At 41.6% G+C, this 23,682-nt stretch overlaps 1 protein-coding gene and 1 long non-coding RNA gene across 4 annotated transcripts in view; one reads left to right on the top strand and one right to left on the bottom strand.

Moving 5' to 3' along the window:
- AGFG2 (ArfGAP with FG repeats 2) overlaps positions 1-17,686 on the top strand; it is a 64,453-nt gene extending 46,767 nt beyond the window's left edge. For both annotated transcript variants that reach the window (XM_069063269.1, XM_069063270.1), the window contains exons 7-12: positions 9,512-9,635; positions 12,084-12,172; positions 12,362-12,445; positions 13,423-13,548; positions 13,858-13,943; positions 14,287-17,686. In XM_069063269.1, coding sequence (XP_068919370.1) covers positions 9,512-9,635; positions 12,084-12,172; positions 12,362-12,445; positions 13,423-13,548; positions 13,858-13,943; positions 14,287-14,346 — 569 coding nt within the window. In that variant the 3' untranslated portion in view covers positions 14,347-17,686. The remainder of the gene's footprint in view (positions 1-9,511; positions 9,636-12,083; positions 12,173-12,361; positions 12,446-13,422; positions 13,549-13,857; positions 13,944-14,286) is intronic.
- LOC138142229 (uncharacterized) lies at positions 1,712-23,587 on the bottom strand. Of its 2 annotated transcripts, none has more exons than XR_011163385.1 (4): positions 23,126-23,587; positions 10,847-12,202; positions 9,491-9,657; positions 1,712-3,841 (listed from the first exon to the last, which is right to left on the bottom strand). It is a non-coding gene; the product is annotated as an uncharacterized lncRNA (long non-coding RNA). The 2 variants fall into 2 exon arrangements; XR_011163384.1 differs by lacking the exon at positions 1,712-3,841 and adding an exon at positions 4,949-5,654.
- Positions 23,588-23,682: the final 95 nt, after the last annotated feature.

Genomic DNA, 23,682 nt, shown 5'->3' with positions numbered 1-23,682 from the left:
GCAAAGGAACTTCTGTAATCCTCTTCTGACCAGTTGTCTGATCCCCTTATTTTCTGTGGGCTAAGAGGTGCAGCAGCCACTACTGCCGCCATCATAACCCCCAAAGCCTGCTGCTGGTTTGCTGGGGAGTGTCCTGAGTTGGACTGTTCTGCCCTGCTATCACCCTGGTGCTATAGACTTTTCCTGACAACCTTCTAAATTGTATTGGGCTAGGGGCGGCCAGGTGGCTCAGCGAGTAAGAGCACCGGCTCCAGTGTTGGGACGACCTGGAGATCGAATCCCGGGCTCAGACACTCAGCACCACACCCAGAAATAACTGGCATGTAACCTTGAGCAAGTTACTTAACCCTGATTGCTTAAAAAATAAATAAATAAATGAATGAATTGTATTGGGCTAAAAAATTCTTTCAGTCTATCCTTTTGTGGGTTCTTCCACTTCAGAATTTTTTTGAGGAATTATTTTAAATTGTTTGGAAGGTTTTTGAGAAGAGCTCAGTCTAGTTCCTGCTTTTTCTCTCCCATCTTGACTCCAGTACCTGCCCCTTCTCCCTCTTCCCCCACCCCCGGCTTAACTGAGGCTCAGGATCATACAGAAAGTTAATGGATGAGGCAGGACTAAAATCTTCTCACACCAACTCTTTCTGCCATGCTGAGACAGAGGTATCAGTCGCCGTGGTCATAAATAGTTGGAAACTCAGGCATCAGATGGAGGAGGGAGGAGTAACTCCCCCTTTGGCCTGATGTAGGTTGGGGGCGGGGAGCGAGAGTATGAGTTGGGTACGCTTCCCTTCCTTCCTTTTCTGTCTTTGGAGGCAATAGCATACAGTGTGTAGTAGATCATCCCCTTCACATCTCTTTTAACTTTTGTTTAGGTTTCTAACATTGGATGAGCAAACTAGCCTTGGAATAAACACTTTTTAGGGATTTGAAAAGCTATAGCAGTACAAAGGATGCTATTCACATGGTGACATTAGGTGGGTGCTTTGGCATCTGTCCTAATGTGCGATTTCTGCACAGGTGTCCTGGACTACAGTCTGCCTATTTTTGGAAGCATATGGTCAATTTCTGTTCAGTCAGGTCTCAAGTTGAATAGACTGGTGGTCTCTGACTGAGTGGCTTCACCAGGACCTTCTGGAGTTCTTAAAATTTACCTAGAGGGTCTGACAACACTTAATTGGCTCTGTCAGATGTTGTGCAATTGATACCATGCTTCTGGAAAATCTTTATTAGGACAATCTTAGCCAGTCAACGAAATGAGCTCCTAGTGCTCTAGCTTATCATGAGGTAAGATGCCTGAATGGAATATTTGATTGCTAAAAGCACACAAATAGCAGAATGGGTGTAATAAGCATTGAGTGGCAAATAAATTTATTTCTTCATTACACTGTGTCAGGTGTCTATGAATCTGATAAGGAATTGTTCCATTTCCCATAGACAGGACCATAGATCATCCCACAGAGTGAAGGATTATGTATCTAGAGCTAGAAGGGAACTGAGAGGTCATCTAGTTCAGCCCCATCATTTTACAGATGAGGAAACTGAGACCCAGAGATATGACATCACCTGCTCAAGGTTACACAGATAGTGCACAGCAGAGCTGGGATTTGAACTCAGATCCTATGGCCTTAAATTCATTTTTTCCATTGAATTTGCAGTGGTAGGAGGAGAGAAGAATATGTTTGGAAGTGTTATAGTTATTAAGTACCACTTTCTACCCTGTCTTTCTTCCCTGAGAAGAGCCTAGAGGGTCGGTAGAAGAATATTGAACTTGGAGTCAGGAGAGAGACCCGAATTCAGATCTTATTTTACAGGCTACTTGACTTTGAGCAAATTACTTAAGTTCAGTTTTTTCACCTGTAAAATGGAGATATTAAAAACTATGTTTGCCTCAACAAGATTTTTTTGAGGATTAAGTGTGTTAATGTATACAAAGCACTTGTTACAACTTAAAGTGTTACATAAATGTCAGCTTTTACTGATTTACCTCCGACTTTTCCAAGTCCTTATAATGTATTTCCCTTTTGTGCTTAGTCTTGTCAATTCCATTTTGTCCAGTTAGAGTTTTCTGCATTTTACAATTTGAAGTTCCTCTTTTTAGGATGGTTACTTTTACCCTTCAACTTTCCTGAGTGCACAGGTCTGAAACCCATCAGAAATCACAGGAGACAAAAGACTCAAGATTCAGTGTTCTGCGTGAGAATTCTTAGCCCACGTGGGGGGTAGGGGGGTGGGGAGGAACTGTTTTCTTAAGGAGACTTTAAAGGTAGTGAATGAGAGAGTTCAGAAGATTCCCCCCTGTTTGCAGTACAGTTCTTAAATTTTTCATGGCTATATGAACTGCTAGTCCATGGGAAAATGGCAAAATTGCTCCCCGCCAAGTCAGAGGAGGTCAGAGAACTAGGGCCATATGTAGCTCCCCCCATGTGTTGAAATGTCTGTAAAAAAGAAAGGCAGAAGTGGACCTGGAAGGTGTCTCCCAACAGAACTAGTCCCTGTACCTTGGGAGTTTACAGTTAGCACAGGTGAGACACTTTTTAAAAAATATATTAAGGGACTGAGAGGGAACAAGGTGGATTAGAGACACACAGTGTTACTGTGACATTAAGTAGGTGAAACATCCTGAATTTCCTCACACTGGAAGTTAACTCTTGAAAGGAGTGTGTTGTGAGGGGCTTCTCTGGCCACTACCTAGTCCCTGACCTGAGGGGCCCATGGCTCTGGGGGAAGGAGGCAGCCTTAGAGAAAGGTCAAGAGCTTATGCCACATCTAGTAAGAAATAGACAAGAATCAAGGGCAGAGAGTTTAGGGCAAGTTAGGTGGAAGGAATGGAGATTTGACTCAGTACCTCATCTTTTGTGTCTTAGCCTTTTATTTTGCTCTACCTTGTGCTAGTCTCACTTGGAGACTATGTCATTATCATCCACATCAGTAGAAGCTCTTAGAGCATTTGATTCACCCCATTGCAACTAACAGTAAACTCCAGTTCCCTTTGAAAAAATAATCTTACGTGGCTTTGAGAGGGATATAGGAACAGTTGAGCTTTCCAGAAATTTGGGTTTTTATATCAGGACAAGACGATGTGGGGCTGGAGCCAGGAACAGGAGGATTTATTCATATGCTATATTTTTTGGGAGAGGTGGATGCTATACTTTCACATATATTGTCTAATTTGACATAATATAGTTAGTACAGTTATTATTATGCTTTTTTTTAAATAAGTAAGGCAAGGTCACAAAGCTCACTATTAGCAATCGGACTTCAAATATAACCTTGTTTTTAATATACTACATGTGTTGGGAACAGTAAACGAAATCCTACTTTAATGCATAACAGGCTGTCCTCCAGAGAATCATGCACTCTGGCCAGATTCTAGAGTGCAAAGCAGCCACAGGGAGCAAGCTCCAAGCACTGTCTAGTGCTTGGGGGACCATAATGGGCAACTCCAGTGATTCTTGGCAAATATTCTTCTGCCAAGGCTAAGTAAATCGTCTTTTATTAACTGTTAAATGATCTACAAATGTTTCACTTTGTTCCACTATTAACACATAAACTACCCTGTGGCCTGGCCTGAATCAGGTCCAGCCCAAACATGTCTCCCTGAATCTGTCTTATAAAGTGGATTGAGGTCATTGGTGTGATTGGAGTTTGTCAAGGGTAATTTTCCACTCCTTCCTTGAATGTGTCCTTTTACTTTTTAACTGTATATTGGAGAAAGCCTGCAACTTTCAGCTTGAGAAGTCTAGCTGTCAGTTAAAGTTGGTGACAGGATTCCTCAAAGTTCAGGCCTAGATGTTTGAGCCTTAGGCTCCACTCTTAGCCACAAATGTTTGACTTCCAGATCCTGAAAACAAAACAAAAACTGTGTTTAACTTTGACTGATACATAGTACTGTGTTATGTATATACTAGGCATCTAACAAACACTTGTTAATCAATACCCACTTCCTTTCTCTTCCCTGTGACCTTGTTTTTTCCTTTTTCTCTGCATGGTGTTCAGAAGATAGGAAAACTACCTTGGAGAAAATAAACCTTAACTGTCTACCTTACTCAGAGGCGTATCCAGAGCCGCTAGTCTCCTCAGACCCATGGGTTCAGCACTAGAACTTTTTCAACCCTGTTTTGAGAGATGGTATCATAATGGAGTAGATTAAGCAATGGACTTGGAGTCAAGAAGACCTAGGTTCAAATCCTGCCTTAGAAACTTATTAGTTTTGACCCTGGTAAATTTACTTCACCTCTCTGGGCCTCAGTTTCTTTATTTTTAAAATGAGAGTGTTGAACTTGACCTTTGAGGTCCCTTCTAGCTCTAAGCTCTAAGCCCCTTTTTCTCCTCTAATTGGACACCAGTCTTGGTTTTTTTTTGGGGGGGTGAGGCATTGAGGGAGGAAAGCAAGGCAATTGGGTTTAAGTTATTTGCCCAATGTCACGTTGGATTTGAATTCAGGTCTTCCTGACTCCAGGGCTGGTGCTGTATTCACCTAGCTGCCCCTGGACACCAGTCTTATTGCATTCTCTTCACTTCAGTGAATTTGGCCATTGCAAGTCTTACCACTAGGTGGGGCTCTTGATGCCCCTAACTGGCCTACTATTGTAGGAGACTGGGAAATTAGAAAAAGGCTTAAGATTAAACCTACCTCCCTTTTTTATCTGGACTCCTGTTTATGTCGTTCTGCTCTCAGATTCAGTATAGACACATGCCATTTCATGTCCTCAGACAGCTAGGAAGAATTCTACCTGCTGTCAGTTCATTTTTACTTTTACTATTGTTTGGTCTCCAACTGAAAGGGGCTTCAAAAATCATCTAGTTAGGAATGGGCAAACTGTGATCCACTGGCCAAATCCAGCCCACTCCATTTTTGTGACCCATGAGTTTTTACATTTTTTAATAGTTGAAGAAAAAAATCAAAAGAATAATTTGTGACACATTAAAATTATTTGAAATTTAAATTTCAGTATCAATAATACAGTTTTATTGGAACACAGCCACACTCCTTTTTTTTATTTTTTGTCCTTGACCATTTTTATGCTACAATGACAGTTCAGGATTTGCAACAGAGACAATATGTGGCACTCTCATTACTTTGCACTGCTGTCCAGGGTGCTACAAAACTTGACAGTGTTTTGAGTGCTATACATATCACTATATTGTGATATTTAATTTTTTTAAATTACCAGTACATATACATCATTGTCAAAACAAGAAAAGAGAAAAAAATGCCTTATAACTTTTTGAACTTAGGGCCAAGATTGAAATTTTTCAGAATGAAAAGAATTATCCTCAGTCAGTATTATAGACATTGGATGGCTTTAGAAATTAGCTTTTCCTTCAGATTTGATGTATTTCTTAATGAATTCAGCATTATAAGGCAGAAGTTTTACTGTGGATAAAGTCAATTCAACAACTAAACAATGTTTGAATCATTAGCAGTGTTAGGCTGTTTTATATACTTCCCACGCTGACCAAAGTTAAAACAAGAAGTGAGATCTCCATTCTCCCACAAATTTCCAGTGGATATATTTTGAGAACAAATTGCACTTCCAGCAGTATTTTATCAGACCTGGATGCAAGTACAAAAGAAATTTCCATGTTTCAAAATCCATTTAAACTCTGCAGTTGAAGAGATTCCACTTAACCTTGAATTGGAAGTGATTTATCTGCAATATAATGACATATTATATTAGATATCAAGAGAAGAATCTAATAGTATTCTTTCTATACATGCCTTCCAAGAGATGAATATGCTCAGTTAAAATCATGGATTAATAACAATATTTAGCAGTACCTATCTGTGTGAAAAAGATACTTTCTTTTTCTAAGTATTTTACTTTTTTTTTTTTTTTGCCTTTTTTGGAGGGCAGTTGGGGTTAAGTAACTTGCCCAAGGTTACACGGCTAGTATTTTTGTGTGGATGTTAAGTGTCTCGGGCCAGAACTGAACTCGGGTCCTCCCGATTCCAGGGCCAGCGCTTTACTCACTGCACCACCTAGCCACCCCCTAAGTATTTTACTTTTCCCCAAATACGTGTTAAAACAATTTTTAAACTTTTTTTTTAAGTTTTGAGTTTTAAATTCTTTTCTTTCCTCCCCCCTTTCCTGAGACAGTAAATAGTCAGATAGAGGTTTCATGTTTAATCATGTAAAACATTTCCATGTTAGTCATTTTGTACAAGAAGACTCAAATAGAATCTTTAAAAAGAAAGAAAGTAAAATAGCATTCTTCATTCTGTATTCAGACAATACTGGTTCTTTCTCTGGGCACAGAGAGTATGCTTCATCATTAGTCCTTTGGGATTGTCTTAGATCACTATTTTGCTGAGAACAGCCAAGTCATTCACAGTTCTTCATCATATAGAGTATTGTTTGTTACTGTGTATAGTTGTCTCCTGGTTCTGCTTACTTCACTTCATATTAATTCGTGTAAGTCTTTCTAAGTTTTTCTTAAATCTTATTTCATATAGCACAATAATATTCCATCACAATCATATACTGCAGTTTGTTTAGCCATTCCCCAGTTGATGGGCATCTTGATTTCCAATTCTTAGCCACCACAAAAAGTGCTGCTATAAATATTTTTGTAACAGACAGGTTCTTTTCCCTTTTTTATATCTTTGGAATATAGACCTAGTAGTGGTACTGCTGGATCAAAGGGTATGCACGGTTTTCCTTTGGGCATTAGTTCCAAATTGCTCTCCAGAATTGTTGGACTATTTCACCACTCCACTAAATGCATTAGCATCCCAGTGTGAAAAGATATTTTCAAAGATGAAATCCCTAAAATCTCATTAAAGATTAGCATTAGCAGATGAACATTTTAATCAATTTGGATGATAGTGAATAATAAGTTTGAGCCCCTTTATTAAGTGAAATGTTATACCCCAGAAAAGAATTTTGTTCTTATTTGTAGACCTGTATTTAAAAAAAAAACTTGTACTCCATTATTTTTAAATTTCATCAAATTTGTGAAAATTTGTCTTCTCTTTTATTATAAGTATATATAACATAATATATTATATAATTTATAATAATATAATATTATAAGTATTTACACAATCCTTGATTTTTGCCTCTTGATATGCAAAGCTTTTTTTACAGCAAAAATTTGCTGACCCCTGATCTAATTCAACCTTTACTTGAAGGATGAATCATTAAGGGCAAGATTATAAGATGTAGCCTAGGTCTACTTAAGGCAGCTAGGTATCTCAGAGAACTGGACTTGAAGCCAGAAAGACCTGAGACACTTATTAATATGAATTATTTTAATAACTGTATCATTTAATTTGTTTGCCCCAGTTTCAACAACTGTAACATGGGAATAAGAATTCAAATAATATTTGTGAAACCCATACCTTAATACCTAGCACATAGCAGGCACTTAATAAATGCTTATTTTCTTTCTTCTCTAATTTCACTGTAATAGGGAACTCAAAAGTGAGAAAACTATCTTTGCCTTACCAGTCAGCGCCTTATCTGCAATTTAGAATCTTAGAGAGTTGCCTAAAGCACCAAGAGCTTAAATAACTCGCCCAGTGCTACACAGCTAGTGTCAGAGAAGTGAGGTATCTACCTGGTTTGCTGCTCCCTGTACCATGATGCCTCTCATGTTTTAGTAAGCATTTTGTTGATGTTGATGAGGTATGCAAAATGGAATAATAGATTTCTTGCCCTTAATTAAGGAGCTTATTGTTTAGACAGGTAGATGAGAAAGGCACCCTGACATGGTTGTTTCAGGAAGGTTTGAATCCTGCTTCATTTGCTTACAAGCTTTGTGATTCTGCTCATAAATTTAGGAATGGACCTTAAAATATTGCATGACAATGGAAAGAGAACTGGATTTGAGTCAAAGGACCTGCATTTGATTCCTTGCCCAAGTCACTTCACCGCTTGAGGACTCAGTTTCCTTATTCATAAAAGAGAGGGTTGGACTACTGTTAAATACTTGCTGGCCCTAAATCTGTAATCTAGTCCAACCCTTTTAATTTATAGATAAGGAAACTGAGGCTGTAAGAAGTTTGAATATTTATAAACTGGGGATATTGGTATTAACTATCATATATCAATAATTAGCATGGCATCAATTCTAGTTTTATAATAAAATGATACATGGTACTTTTAATTGATCAGAGCCTTTCCTTGTTTGTGAACATGCTGTCATTACTTCTGTGTAAGATAGATGATAGCCCAGAGTCACCTACTGAGACTTGCTAAACTCCAAAAGCTAAGGCTTTTCATAAGACCAGAGTGCTTGGAACTCAAAGAAGCATTGGATCTCAGGGAGCCAAATGAGGCCTCTCAAACATAGCTCATTCTCTTTTTATCCTGATAGCTTAAAGAGAAGGGACTGTGGGTTTTTTTTACCCAGAGGAATGTTTAGAACAAAAATGAATAGTATGGGCCTCCTCTAGAAGAAATAGCTGGAATAGGCATACTTGTCTGATGATTTGTTCCCGTTTATTCCATAGGAAGCAGCCCTTTCAAAGCCAGATCCCTTGGATTCCAAGAAATATTAGTTAGCGGGCATAGGATTTCCAAATGCTAGTGTTACCCTGTATCTTTCCTCTCCCAAAATCTAGTTCCCATTAAATGTGACACATTGGATCAAGGTTTCTTGAACTTGGGATCCATGAACTTTGTTTTTAATATTTTAATAACTATTTCTGTGTAATTGGCTTACATCATAAGCCTACATATTTGATTTTATGCTTTTAAAAATATTCTGAGAGGGAATTCATTGACTTCATCAGACTCCCCAAGGGATCTGTGACACAAAAAGCCTTTGCTTTAGATGATGGTAAAATAAAAAATGCTATTTGGTTTATTTCAATTTGTTCATAAGATTTTTAACAGCAAATAATACTTGTAGTCCCTGCCTAAAAGGGTGGTTGGGAGCCCCAAATTAAATAACGTATATAAAGGTTTTACAGATTTTAAAGTGCTGTATAAATAAAAGTTGTTATCGATGAAGAACAACCAAACCAATCACTTGCAGCTGATTTGCATCACCAGGTGGGGCTGATTCCATAGAAGATGGTAAAGGAGAAAAAGTAAGAAAGCACCTTTCTGAGATGTTTGATTGATACAGATCTAGAAACCTCAACTCATGACTATTGACCCACTCCTGCTTCTCACATCCTTTATATCTGCCGCTTGATATGATTTTATTTTGGTGAGATAGGACAATTAGGATGTTGGGCAAGGACAGGTTTTCCCATCCTTTGAAATCAGAACTGGGGAAAATGTGGCTGAAACAAGAGCAAGGAAAGAGATAACAAGAAAAATCACTTTTCTAGGGGTAAGATCCCTTGGACACTGGAGAAGTAAAGGAGGTTTGAAAATGCCAGCACAATATAACCCGATACTCTCAGATTTTTTTATTGGGATGGATTAGGGGAGAGATAGAATAGTAATAGGGTAACCTAGGTATGTCCTCTTTAACTAACAGATAGTCTACCTTTTTTCTTTATCTCTCTTTCATGACTATCAAGTTTTTGTACCTGTCTCATCCTCTCTTACAGGCAGCAGCCAGGTGACCCCATTTGTTGCCTCTCCTCTTGCTCCTGCCAACCAGCCAAGTGCCCTTTCAGATATGAGCAGTGTCTTGGGAACTGGGATGTCAGCTCATGGTAGTGTTCCTAGCAGGTAGGTTAAGATTGTGGGTTCCCTAACCATGAAAAAGAAAAACAAAAAAACCAGGCTTATTTTTTTATGTTTATTTTTAGTTTATATGATTCATTTCCACAAGATTTTGAATTACACATTTTCTCCCCATCTTTCCCCTAACCACCACCCCAAAACAGCGACCCTACTGTATACGACCTCCCCAATCTGCTCTCTTCTATATCCTTCCCCATCCCTGCTCCAAATTTCCAGTAGGGCAAGATGGATCTCTATACCCCAGAGCCTATATATCTTATTTCCCATTTGCATGAATAAAATATATATATATATATATATATATATATATATATAAACATTTTATTTTAAAACTTTGAATTCCAGATTCATTCCCTTCCTCCCTCGTCATTCACCCTTACTGGGAAGATAGGCAATTCAATATAGGTTATACACATGTAGCTATGCAAAACATTTCCATAGTGGATATATTGTGAAAGACTGACTATATTTCCCTCCATCCTATCCTGCCCCCCATTTGTTCTATTCTCTACTTTGACCCTGTCCCTTTTCAAAAGTGTGTGCTTCTAACTTCCCTCCCCACCCAACCTACCCTCCTCTCCTCCATCATTCCCCCTCTCATTTTCTCCCCCCCACTCTCCTGGAGGGTGAGATACCCTATTTAGTGTGTATGTCATTCCCTCCCTAAGCCAAATTCAATGAGAGTAAAGCTGACCCATTCCCTTTTGCCTTCCTGTTCTTCCCCTGCATTGTAACAGTTTTCCCTTACCTCTTCTATATGAGATAATTTACTCCATTCTGTCTCTTCCCATTTCCTCTCATTATATTCCTCTCTTACCTCTCAATTTCACCTTTTAAGTATCATCCCTTCTTATTCAATTGGTCCTGTGCCCTCTGTCTATGTATACCTGTACACATATATACACACTCACATATGTATTCATACGCCCATAGACATATATATTCCCTTCAACTATCCTCATACTGAGAAAAGTCTCATGAGTTACAATTATTGTTTTTCCATGTAGGAATGTAAAACAGTTCAACTTTGATAAGTTCCTTATGATTTCTTTTCCCTGTTTACCTTCTTATGCTTCTCTTGCTTCTTATATCTGAATATCAGATTTTCTGTTCACCTCTGGCTTTTTCATCAAGAATGCTTGAAAGTCCTCTATTTCACTGAATGACCATATTTTCCTCTGAAACATGATACTCACTTTTTCTGGGTAGGTGATTCTTGGTTTTAATTCAAGCTCCTTTGACCTCCAGAATATCATATTCCAAGCTCTTCGATCCCTCAATGTAGAAGTTGCCAGGTCCCATGTTATCCTGATTGTGTTTCCACAATATTCAAATTGTTTCTTCTTGTAATATTTTCTCCTTGATCTGGGAACTCTGGAACCTGGCTATAATATTCCTAGGAGTTTTCTTTTTGGGATCTTTTTCAAGAGGTGATCAGTAGATTCTTTCAACCTCTATTTTGCCCTGAGGTTCTAAAACATCAGGGCAGTTTTCCTTGAGAATTTCTTGAAGGATAATTTCTAGGTTCTGTTTTTGATCATGGCTTTCAGGTAGTCCAGTAATTTTAAAATTATCTCTCCTGGATCTATTTTGCAAGTTAGTGGTTTCTCCAGTGAGATATTTCACATTGCCTTCTATTTTTTCATTTGTTTGTATCTGTTTAATAGTATCTTGATTTCTTATAAAGTCACTAGCTTCCATTTGCTACAATCTAATTTTGAAGGACCTCCACCCTAGACAGCAATTCAGATCCAAGCAGGTTAAAGCAAGAGTGATTACCCCTCAGGATGGTTGCTTGGTCCCCCTACAATGTGCAGGCCAGGATCTCTGAAGTAGCCACATGGCGTGCCTCAGCTGCTTCTCCCTTGGGGGGCAGAGGCCGGAGCACACTACCAGACCCCCGTTCCCACAAAATCCACATTGACCTCTCACTTTGTCTTTGGAATTTATGGGTTGATAATTCTGGAAACCGCCACAGCTGGTGGTGATCCACTTTCCTGAAGTCCCTCTGGTTGGGGCACCCTGGGGCTAAAACCGTGGGCTCATGGGAGGCTGGGTTCTGCTCCCAGCATGCTGTGATGTACCCTTCCTGCTGGGCTGCCTTCAGTGGGAGACTTGTTTCTCTCTGTCACTTGGTGGGTTCTGTAGCCCTAAAATTTGTTTAGGGTCATATTTTATAGGTATTTGAGGTGGTTATGGGGGGAGTGCAGGGAGTTTTCCTGCTTCAACACTGCCATCTTGACTTTTTTTTTTTTACTTTGATACTTCCTGTCCCTAACTTTTTCCTTTTTTTCTTCTCAGTGCCTTCTGTTTAATACCTTTGAAGACAAAGGACCAGGGTTTGTTTTTATGGGCATCCAATAATGCTTAGTTCAGTATAGTGTAGGATATTTTTCTGATGCCAGTGATGCAGTTTCTCTCTTTATCTTTCAGAGCCTTTGGGACTGTTGGCCACGTCTCTGGACTCCACACTGCTGCTTCTGGCAGTAATAGCAGCAGTAGCACTGGACTTGGATTTGGGGGTAAGTTCCATTGTAGAGTAATGTGGAAACCTAGGTAAATAAGAGGAACAGTAAAGGGAAAGGGGGTACAAGAGTGGAAAAGGAGAAAGAGGGTAGGAAACAGGCCAGGGAAGATTTAGAAATCTTTGTCATATATCAGTTCAATAAGAAAAGACTAAACTCTGCCTTCCTTTACTTCCCAACATTTAGCTTTCACCAACCCTTTCATCACACCGGCTCCTCACCCACAATTGCCTTCCACCAACCCATTCCAGTCCAATGGCCTGGCCTCTGGTAAGCCTCACTTTAATCGTTTTGTGTCTTCTCCAGTCTACCAAACATTTTTTTAGGAAGTCTTTTTTTTCTACCCTTTTTTTCAGTCATTGGAAGCCATAGGCATATCAGATTTTTTTTCTCTATTACTTTCTTCCTGACTTTAATTCATGCTTACTCACCATCAGCTAAGTTTTTCCCTGTCCCTGTGGGTGAATCCCCTTTCTCCTTATGAAGTTGGAGTCCTGAGGACAGCTAGGTAGAACAGTAGATAGAGTGCCTGGCCCGAAGTCAGGAAGACTTGTCTTCCTGAGTTGAAATCTGTCCTCAGACACTTGACATGTTTACTAGCTGTGTGACCTTGGGCAAGTCACTTAACCCCAACCCCAATTGCCATGCCTTTCCCCCTCCAAAAAAGAAAAAAAAGAAGTTGGCGTCCTTATACTTGTAGCCCTTGGATACTTCTGAAGTCATTTTGAATGGTGCTTCCTAATGAGGGTCTTTCCTCCCCCTATATCACACCCCCAGATTTTAGTTATTATGAACTACTTTATCTTTTTTGTTCTTGTTCCCATCCTGGGGCTCCTCTAACATATTAATTCCTTAAATCTTTTTAGCCAGGGTCATAGCTATTATACTTCCCTCTTCTGACTTCCAGTGGTTTTAGCCCTACCACCCCCAAATTCCCAAAGAAATTAGAGAGCCCTTAAAACCTAGGTAGAAGGCTGTAACTATATACAAGAACAACATGAATACAGCAGTACTTTTGGAATCCCTGCATCCCAGCCCCTCTGCCTTTGAACATGAGTGACAATGGACCCAGGGTAGATGTGCAAGCTGAAGATTTCAGAGTTATAACAGAGTATATAATTTCAGGACAACTCAGTGAGTTGATTTTTGGTCTGGAGAAGCCTATTTCTCTCATCAGGCATAGTCTTGATAAAATTGCCCTAAATCCTGTCCTTCTCAATTACAATTCATCTGCTTTGTTTCCACAGGGCTTGGTTTGGGGATGAACACTGTGGTTCCAAGCTTCTCTTCTGCACCAACCCCTGGTGGCTTCCCAGGAACTTTCTCTCCTAATCTCTTCCCTCCACAAACCTTGCTGGTTCAGCAGCAGAATGGTAAAGGATTCTTCTTTTGTTTGGCCACTGAATTCGAGAATACTATTCGTTTTCTTGGATAGGCTTAGAGGACTAAAGAAGGGATAAAACCTGTTTATCCTCAAGTGAGAGACTAAGAATACACATCCCCCAAGCTTGGGAGTGCCTTCTTCCCTCCTCCCCCATCCCTACTGGCAAGGTAGAATTATGCATACTATCAGGGAAAATGAGAAAGATTCTCCAAGTTCATATTAGCCTCCCTTCACAAATTTGGTTATGTTCTGATGAATGCTACTATTCATTGCAGCTAATTTTTTTTTTGTCATTCAGGCTCTGGTTTTGTGGGATTAGGAGCAGCCAAACTGGGGCAAAGGCCTGTGAACCATCCTGCAGGGATTTCTACCAACCCTTTCATGGTAAGGAAAGAAGAGAATGAGCCTTGAAGAAGTCTAGAGGCTATAGAGAAACCTTTTACTCATGTGGGTGTGTCAGGGATATATAGGGGCCTGTGCCAGCACACATAATCAGGAATGAATCCCCTTCTCTGTGGTGTACTTGTTCCTATCTAGGTCAGGTCAGATTCAAGGCTGTCTATTCAAGCCCTCTTTCATATTTGTCTCTTTAAACCTATCCTCTCTCTTTATATCCTCATTTCTTAACCCTACTTTTTCCTGAGTGTTTGGGGGTGGAGAATGATAGAGGAATCTACCCATTTCCTCTTCCCAAATCTGATGATTTATCTTGTTCTTTTCTCTTTAGACTGGATCTTCATCAAGCCCATTTGCCTCCAAACCTCCTCCTACTAATCCCTTCTTGTAGCACTGTGCCCAGGAGGACCACATCCTTCTTGCTCCATCTGCCCCCAGATCCCTGGTGGCCACCTTTGTTTTTTGGCGTTACAGTGGTCTCAGCTCAAGATGGGGAATGACTTGCCTTGCTTTGGGTGGTGGGAATCAGGGGGATAATGAAAGTGCTAATGCTTTGCTCTGGGCTTGCAGATAAAACACCAGTCCTTGGGCCAGTAGCCCCCTCCCAGAGCAGTGAGAGCAATGGGAGTGATTATTAGAGGTGGCTGGTCTAGGTGTGTTTTATTCTAAAATTTTTCCTTCTCTTATCTCCCCTCTCTCCCCAACATGTGATTCCCCCAACTCCTAAAGCCTTCTCCTGTGGAGAAAGTTATTATAGGTGCAGGCCAATACAAATTTCTTCCTCTTAGTGCTCTAGTCTTGACTGCTGGGAGGTTAAGGGAAGCTGAACCCACAGCAGGACCTTTTCCTACATGCTAAAGAGCCACATTCCTGGCTAAAACAGTGGGAAGTATGGTTGCTAAGACCATGGCATGGCAAGCACATGGGAAGGACATTTGAATGGCACTGGCGGTGGAGCACCTTCATTCCCTGGCTTTCTGCATAGCTGGGCACTTTAGCAACCTTCCAATCACCTTCCACCGCTCCCCCCCCTCCCAAAAAAAAGAAGCCTTTTTCTCTCTTGCACAAACTCCCAACCCAGCCACCCTGTCTACACATGCAATGATGAAAGGTTCCTATCCCCCATATCAAAGCTGCTTCTTTTTCCTATTTGTTTGCAAAAGTATTTTACAAGTTTAATTCTTTAGCTTCTTCCCCCAAACTCATGTCAGGCACTTTAGTTAACTGTTGGTTTGATGTTTGGATACCAGTGTTTTATAAACACAAAGTTTTCTAATATAGCCTATTCTACATATATGTGTATATACACACATACATGTATATACATGTGTGTATATAATCTATACAACCATCCTCCTGTGCACTCTGCCCCCAAGAATCACCAGATACCAGATATTCATGATGCAGTGATGATACTGTGATCATCATTCCCATTCCATCAGCCATGTTCCAAGATCACTCCTAGCCTTACCTCCTGAACTACCACAGGGGAGAGATTTTTGTGCAGTTGCTGCTTTGTTTTTTCCCACTCCCTGTTCTGCCCTTTGTTTCTTGCACTAAAGGCAATGTTGGAAAAGAACTTTGGTTTGAAAGAAAAAGGAAAAAAATGCTTGTTGTCTGGCTTTTGGGTCCCTTGGTTTCACATACTAGCAAACTTGCCTGATTAGCTTAATTTAGTTTTTTTTTCCTTTGTCCAGACAACAGCTTCATCAGCACAGGCCTCTCTGGCACAGTGACTCCAAAGAGTTGGGTGGAGATGGGGGTATGGCTACCAAAGGGTGTTTCTCTTATACCAAGGGCAAGATGGGCAGAGAAATGAGGATGGCTCTCACTGCCTTAGTGTTAAATTTGCTCGTACCTACTCAGACTACCAAAGCATTACCATAACATCCCTGACAACCACCTCAGGCAAACACAGCTGCTTATATTTTCTAGTCCATTGTGTTATATCAACGGCTCTGGGGGCTGAGCTGTTTGTATGGGGACACGGATATCAGCTTAGGGTAAACTTTCTGTTCAGAATGACTCAAAGGGTTATGATCTTGGTATTTTAGGACAGTGTGATGGGATGAGAGGACTTGCCACTGTTTCCCTTCCCTTATTTGTGGGTTTATCTAGGTGTTTAACCTTCAGTAGCCTTGAGGGTGTTGGAGATTGGTTATTTTAGTGGGTTTGGGAAATTTTCTGGGAAAATACCTCCAACTGTGTGTAATTTATCCAGCCAGGATCAATCTCACCTCATCCTCACTGAGCAGAATTCATATCTTATTGTCCTCTTAAATTCCTGACTCTTCTCTGTGCCCCAGCTCTGAGCATACCTATTAACACTGTTTTAGGTATGGGGAAGATGGGAAGTCTAACTGCTGAAGAACTGTTGTCACTTCCTCCTGGGACACTGAAATCAAGCTCCCCTTATCTCTCTCTCTCCCCTCCATTTCCTTCCCCCACCTCTTGCAAAGGTCTACTCCACAATATAGGCAGTTATGCCCAGAAAAGGGAGAAACTCTTGCTGGTACTTCTCCCCCAAGGCCAAGTCAGAGAAGTAGAATAGGTACACACCCAGACCCCAGAGTCCCTTCCTCCAGTTAGTTACATACCCAGGCAAATGGTAAGAATTAATTGAGAACTTCCACTGCAGAAGCCCAGTGAATTTCTCCTTTAGAGAGAAGGTGACCCATAGGAGGCCACCTCTCACACTACTTCGTGTTGTTTCCAAAAATCTGATCTCCATATGCTCTACTCCAAATTTCTCCCATCTTGACTTTTTTTCTCCCTGTCTTGTCATTGTGTTTCTGTACCTTCTCCATTTGTTTTTTGTCTCCACTTACTCCCTTTCACTGGCCTGTTTGGGTGCTTTGAGGAAGGGAGAGAGCCAAGAGCCTGGTTGAGAGCTATACTCTAAGCCTTTTCTTGTTTTCTCATATCCCTTTTCCCCCACCCCATTCTTCATTTACCAAGGAAAGGCCTCCAAAAATCACTACTGGTTGGACCTTATTTAAAGGGGTAGGGATGCCTTTGTGTGTCGTATTCTTTCCCTGGTGCTTGGTGCCCTAGATTCAGTGGCTCCCTCCAACTTTCCCCCAACCAACTCTGTTGTCATCTTTTCTTTATTCTGGTTCTAGGACTCTCGCTCTTTCAGGGCAGATAATCATAGGTGATAGGGCAGAGTCAGCCCGGGATCCCAAAGTAGAGAAAATAAGGGCACTTTAGGAAAAGTGAGACCAAGGACCTCAAATGCTTCCAACAACTTTCACCATTCCTAGCCTCACTCCTTATCTCTGAGTTCAGTGGGAACACTAGAAGTTCTGATCTTTACTCTGTCACTGACCTAGGATGAGAGGGGGTAGCTCTGGGTGTAGAACCTGGAGTCATGAATTGTTTGGTGGTGTTTTTTTTTTTATTTTAAAATTTTGAATTTAACACCAAAAAAAAGTATATAAGAATTTTTGCATATGAAACTATGAACTCTATTCCATACTGCTTGCTTTTTAAAAATGTATATAATAAATTTGCATTACTTTGAAAGCTGTTCTCTATGCTTCCTCCTGAATATTCTTCTATATATTTTATTTTTTAAGGTTAAAATAAGTAATTTATTCTTTGAATATAAATACATTGAAAGAACATGAAGGATAATCAATGTGGTCTTAAGTTTTCTTCAAGGTAAAACATGTCAGCATTTGTTAAGTACTTATAAAATGCCTGATTAAAAGTAATTTTGATTAATCCTTTCATCAGCGATGCCTTGCTTCTCTTCCAAATCCAACATATGAAGTTAAGATTGTTGTTTGCTTAAGAGCATCCATACCTTTAACATGTTTTGTCAAATGATTTTTCCAATGGTTAAGGCCAATTGGTAAGAGCATAAGCTGAGGAAAGAGTGGAAATCTGAGTAGAAAATTTCAGATCAGCAATAAACAACTGAGCCTGAACACAAGACCTTATCTTGCTACTGACTGACTGCTCTATGTCTACACTATTCTGTTCTCTCTTTTTTTTCCTTAATAGTATTTTTTTCCAATTACATGTAAAGATAGTTTTCAACATTCATTTTTGTACAATTTTGCCTTCTATGCATTTTAAAAGCATCTCAGTAGCCAGGTTTTTTTTAATCCTCTTTGAAATCATAATTCCATCTCCCCATCCCTCCCAACAGAAATAGGAATAGTCAAGCAAAAACATCCATACAATGGCCATATCTAAAAATGTTATGTCTTTCTCCACATCACCTCAGTCAGTTTTGCTTTTGGAAATTAGGATTTTTAAGTTTATCAAAGTGTATCTTTCTTTGCAGTGTTGTCCTTATCTCAGGTATTCTTCTGTTCACACTTTTGTAGCAGTTCATACATATTCCAAGAATTCTCTGAAATCTTCATTTCTTATAGCACAGTAATACATTCATATGCCACAGCTTGTTTGGCTCTTCTCCAGATGATAGATACCCCCTTAGTTTCCTGTTTTTTCCCCCTATCTTTAACCCCATTCAGGATCCACTCTCCAAAAGTGAAGTTTGTTTTGATTGCCACTATTCCCTCCCTGATAGGATCTTTCCCTCTTAATCCTAACCCCCTTCTCTCTGCCTCTTTGCTCAGAGATTTATATATTTCTATACTAGATCATTAGTGTGTTCAACCTTACTTTATCCAGTTCCATTAAAATATTCATCTGATGCCTGCATCCACTTGTATGTATATTCTGAGGCATCCCAATTATGAGTTAGTTCCACTCCCTTTGGCCTCCTCTTTACACTTATTGTATCCCTTTTACTTTCCTTTTTCTTTTCCCTCTTACAACCTATAAAACATAACCAGTTCATCCCCAAGTTTCCACTTATCCTGTTTAACTCCTGTGGAGGTATTAAAGTTCAGAAGGAACACTTGTTTCTTCTTCCATCAGAATGTTAGCACTTCATCATTGTGTAGCCCCCTTAAAATGTTCACATAAATTTACCTTGGACTTTAGAGTTCCTACTCATATCTTCTGATTTTTCATCAGAAATGCCATTAAAAGTTCATTTTCCCCTGTAGGTTTACACTTAGTTTTTCAGGGTAAGTTAAACAGATTATTCCTCTTTTGCCTCTTGAAAAACTATATTCTAAGAGCTCTTTTAAAGAGAAACTGCCAGGCCTTATATGACCCTAACTTTGGTTCTTGGTGCTAGAACTCTTGCTTTTTTGGCTGTTTGCAATTTAATTTGACCTGGAAGCTCTGGATTTTGGCTCTGACATTCATGGGATTTTTCCTTTTGGGATTTCTTTCAGAAAGCAATTGGATTCTTTCAGTTTTCACTTTGCCTTCTGGTTCTAAAGATTTGAACACTTTTCATTTATCATTGCTTGAAATATAGTGTTCAGTCTTAAAAAAAATTGGTTTTCAAGAGTCCCAGATACCTCTCCTTTTTAAAAAAAAAATAAAAATAGATAACTTTTCTCATATTAAAAAGTCATCTTTTGATTTTGTTCTTGAAACATAATTGTTGTCATCAATTTCTTTTTGATCTATCCTAATTTTCAGGGATTCCATCACTTGGCTAAGGTTTACCACTTTCTGTTCTAAATTCCAGAGAATTTGAGAGACCTCAGAGCCTGTGGGCTTCACAAAGCTGCACTGTGGTGCTTTTGCTCCAAAAGTCCTTTCCAGAGGTCCATGTTAGGTTTCTAACCACCTTGGACTTGAGGGAGCCCTCTGCTCTTGGATACAGAGACTTGCTAGCTGCAGGTGGGCTAGCTGCTTTTTTGGGCAGATTCCCTTTCCTAAATAGTCTGTGAACTTCTGGCTGCTTTGGTGCAATTCTGAGATGAAGTCACCCTAGGAGCATTTTGGCTAGAAGTTTGAGTCGAGAGTTCTTTCAACAAGATGACATAAAAATATTTAGAAAATAATCAAGTGATATACAGTTCTGAGGTAGTATTCCATACTAGCTTGGTTTTCCTGTATTGTTTCAGAACCAGAGATAATTACTCCCAGCCATACTTTCCTGCTGTAGCAAGAATATCAATGGAGAGAAGGGGAAGAGAGAGAGTGAATGAGTGAGTGTGTGTGTGTGTATATTCCTCTCTCCTGAACTCATGAAGTACAGATGAAAAATTTCCCTGTTGGGTCCCATTGTGCCTCTGGGGTTACAAAATGATTTAGTGGGTCAGCAGTTAGTAGTTAGGAACTGTCTTGACACCTTCTCCCGGATTTGATTAAAATTCAAGCCAAATTGGGGGAGGCCATGGATAGATGAGCACCTAGGTGTCCATCTTCCAGCTTTCAGGAAGTCTACTAGAAGAGGTAGACATTTCTCTCTCAATCACCAAAATGGTCAGGCATACCACCTAGTTAACGCCATCATTTGAATTCCTGTGCTTGCTCACTGTGCAATGGTCCTATCTACAGGACTAATGAGAGAATTAAATGAAAATATAAATGTGAAGATGCTTTATAAACTGCAAACTATTTTTTCCTACACCCACTTAGCTCTTGGCTAGGAGAACTACCCCCTACCTACCAAATCTGGTCAGTTCCTTCAAGCAAGCTTCTTAAATTATCAGGATTAATTAATTAAATTATCTTAAATTATCAGGCTGAGCAAATGATTTAAGGGGCACTATTTTTCTCTTTTTCCCCCCCCTAATTCGTAGAGTTAATTAGGATTACTTAGCAAATGTCAAATCCTCCCCCCACCTCACCGCCCATTAATTCAGGTCCCTCATCCACCCAATTTTGTCCCTTTACCCTAGTTACCTAGTGCCCCTTTGGCCACCTTGCTACTTGCTCGGAGGGGTCAAGACCCAAGGGGAGGTATCTGTGAAATCACAGCTGCTGTCACAAAGGAAACTGGAAAGAGGGGGAGGGACCCTCTTCCCGTGATTGGAAATAGGGGGAATTGGAATGGGCACCTGGGTCCCTGTGAGAAGATCTGGGGCTAGGGAGAACAAGGGCACCCGGCAAAGTGAAAGCTAGAAGGGAAGAGTTCCACCTGATACGGGGAAATGCTTTGAGTTCCCCAATTTCTATGTTCCCTCCCTCCACCTATGGTGTTGCTTGCAAAACAACAAAAGGGGCCAGCACCTTGGCCCCAAGTCACAATAGGAACCATATCCTTCATTATAAGCCTGTTCCTGTGGCCACTCGTGGACCCCAGCAATGCCTGCCTCTCACTAGATACAGCCAACCGTTGGTGGCTGCTGCTGCTGGCTCCCCTGCACCATGAGAACCCCTGGCACCTGGCCTGCAATGTGGTGGGGCTGTGGCTGACAGGGCGTCGTTTGGAACAGTCTTTGGGCACAGGCATGTTGCTAGTCCTGATGTCCTCTGCTGCCCTGTTCTCTGGTTTCCTTCACCTTGCCCTCAACTTGGCCATGGAGTGGACATTTCATGAAAGTCGTTACCGAACTGGCTGTGCGCTTGGCTTCTCCGGTACAAAAGGGACAGGAAAACCTCACTTCGGTCGAGGAGAGAGAAAATCCCTGGGTTGGTGGGGCAGGGTGGTATCATGGGGGAAATTGTTTTCCATTGCTCAGGTCAGTCAAGTTCTGGAAAGAGCAGTCATTCCAGACCTCCACACTAACACAGGCTAGAATATCCAGAGAAATTGTTTCAAAGACCTTACCTATACTGTGTTTCTCCCAAGGGAGTACTTTATGTCAAACGTCACCCCCTCTTGCTGTGTAGCTGGGAGTTTTCGTCTTTCTTTTGAAAAGGAGAGGGGGTGGAAGAGAATCTCGGGATCCTGGAGAGTAGTAAACCCATGGAGTCCTCTTCCCTTCCACCCCCAAGGTGTCCTGTTTGCCATGCAGGTGATGTCCAGCTCCGACAACTCCCTTATGGGGGACCTATTGCTGTGCCTGGCAGAATCTTTGGTAGCCAGCTACTTCGCCCCCAAGTGAGTGTGGCCCTTGGGCTGGGGATCTATAAGCTATGTATTCGAGAGATGACCTGACCTTCCCATGATTACAGCTAATAAATATATGGTGCAGCTGAGGCCAAAACGCAGATTTCCCGATCTCACTTCAATGGGCTTTGGAATACACCATACTGTGTTTTAAGTTTTTGCACCAACTGCTGACCCGCCCCTTCAGAAGGACTCCCAGCTCTTAAGGAGCCCAATGACCTCAGATAACTCCCTTCTCCAAAATGCCCTTAGGAAAAGTTCCATTAACATCCACTGCTCTAACGAAAAAATCCCGGGAACCCATTGGGCTACCGCCCAAGACCAGACGCGAGGCAGAAGCACCGAGAAGCCTCAACCAAGAGCCTCTTTTTCCTCCCACAGAACCTCCTTCAGCGGACATTTGGCCGGGGTCCTGGTAGGTCTGGCCTACTGCTGGGGGCCGCTGCAGGACCTCGCCCACCGGAAATAAAAGCGACGCTAAACTCTCCCCCCTCCCAACTACAAGCAACTAATACAGCTGAACATGTCTCAACCTCAGCCTCCAGTTACTTCGGACGGGGAGGGGGAGAGGATAGGACGGACAGCTGGGTACTGGGAAGGATAACTGCTTAGACGGAAGCAGAGGCGAGACGGGGTGGGGAAGCTCGGAGCAGAGGTCTAATCACTACTACGCCGGCAGATCTATAGGGAGTGAAGCACGTAAACGCGGGCAGGGCGGAGAGATACTGGGGACAAACGCCTATTGGTCAGACCTTGGCCGACTTGTCCAAAGAAGTTTTGACTGGCTAGCGGCCAAAAACACCACTCCCTCGGGGTAATTTCCAGGGCACACAATTTCTCGCTCCGCATTTCCGAGATACAGCCTTTCCAAATAGTTACTCTTGGCAATTTGATGCCTTGCAGTTCTCACCCACTAGGCAAAACTGCCTGTCCCCTAGCCTTGTTTTCACTCTGGTTATAGGTAGCAGTCCTCCGGGGCTCCCAGCAGAACTAACCCTTAGCGTCCATCCCAGGTACGAGATCGGCAAGCGGCTCAGGTACACACAGGATAGGCAGACAGCGCCGACCTATTCGGTACCAGGTACCAGGCACCAGCGTGCCACTCTCCCTCTCCCCCCACCGCAAGCCTGGAGTCAGGGCCTAGTAGAAAGCAGCAGACTCGGGCGAGAACTGTCCTGGGGCTAGCCTGACAACCAGTCCTGGGGAAACAAAGGGGTCCAAACAGACGGGGACTCTGCCTTACCAGGCAGACTGCATATGCAGCAAGTTTCATACACTACTCAGTACTCACCTGCACTTGCCCTCCCTTCCCCTAACTGCGTCCAAGGTAGGTCAATCTTTGATCCCTGGGCCCAGAAGATGGAGCTGGGGGCATGTGGAACTGGGATTGGTGAGAGTGGTAAGAGTGGCCGGAGGACTCTGGAATCACAGCCCTCCGCTGACTCACTCGCTGACGGAACTGCGGAAGTAAAAGTCGCAGCGGCCCCACTGCTTCGTGCTCCATGCAGACCTTCCACAGCTAGAGTGCTCCAAGAGTGAAAAGTTCTCGATAGCCGCGAGTGAGTTTGGCGGGCGCGTCTAGCCCACCTTCTCGTACCCTACCCCCACTACAGCAGTATGGGCGTGGTGGCTGCCAGGAAGCCGTCCGGAGCCCACGACCTGCAGACCTGTTACAGCCTGAAGGCACAGATAAGGGCCTCAGATCTAGGATATTCACCTGAGGGGAGAAGTTTAGACTGGTGGAGGTTGCTGGGAAATGGCTTTCCCTTTATGTTGGGTTCTTTTTATCTGGATCCCTCTTTCCCTCCCACTGAGAAATAACCCCCGCGGGTCTCTTTATGTGTCTTC

This window comes from Petaurus breviceps, unplaced genomic scaffold, assembly GCF_028583685.1.
Source record: "Petaurus breviceps papuanus isolate PSGF00001 unplaced genomic scaffold, PetGlider_PUasm1.0 90537, whole genome shotgun sequence".
Taxonomy (NCBI): domain Eukaryota; kingdom Metazoa; phylum Chordata; class Mammalia; order Diprotodontia; family Petauridae; genus Petaurus; species Petaurus breviceps.
The sequence above is the reverse complement of the archived record's forward strand: the minus strand, read 5'-3'. Positions and strand labels throughout refer to the sequence as shown.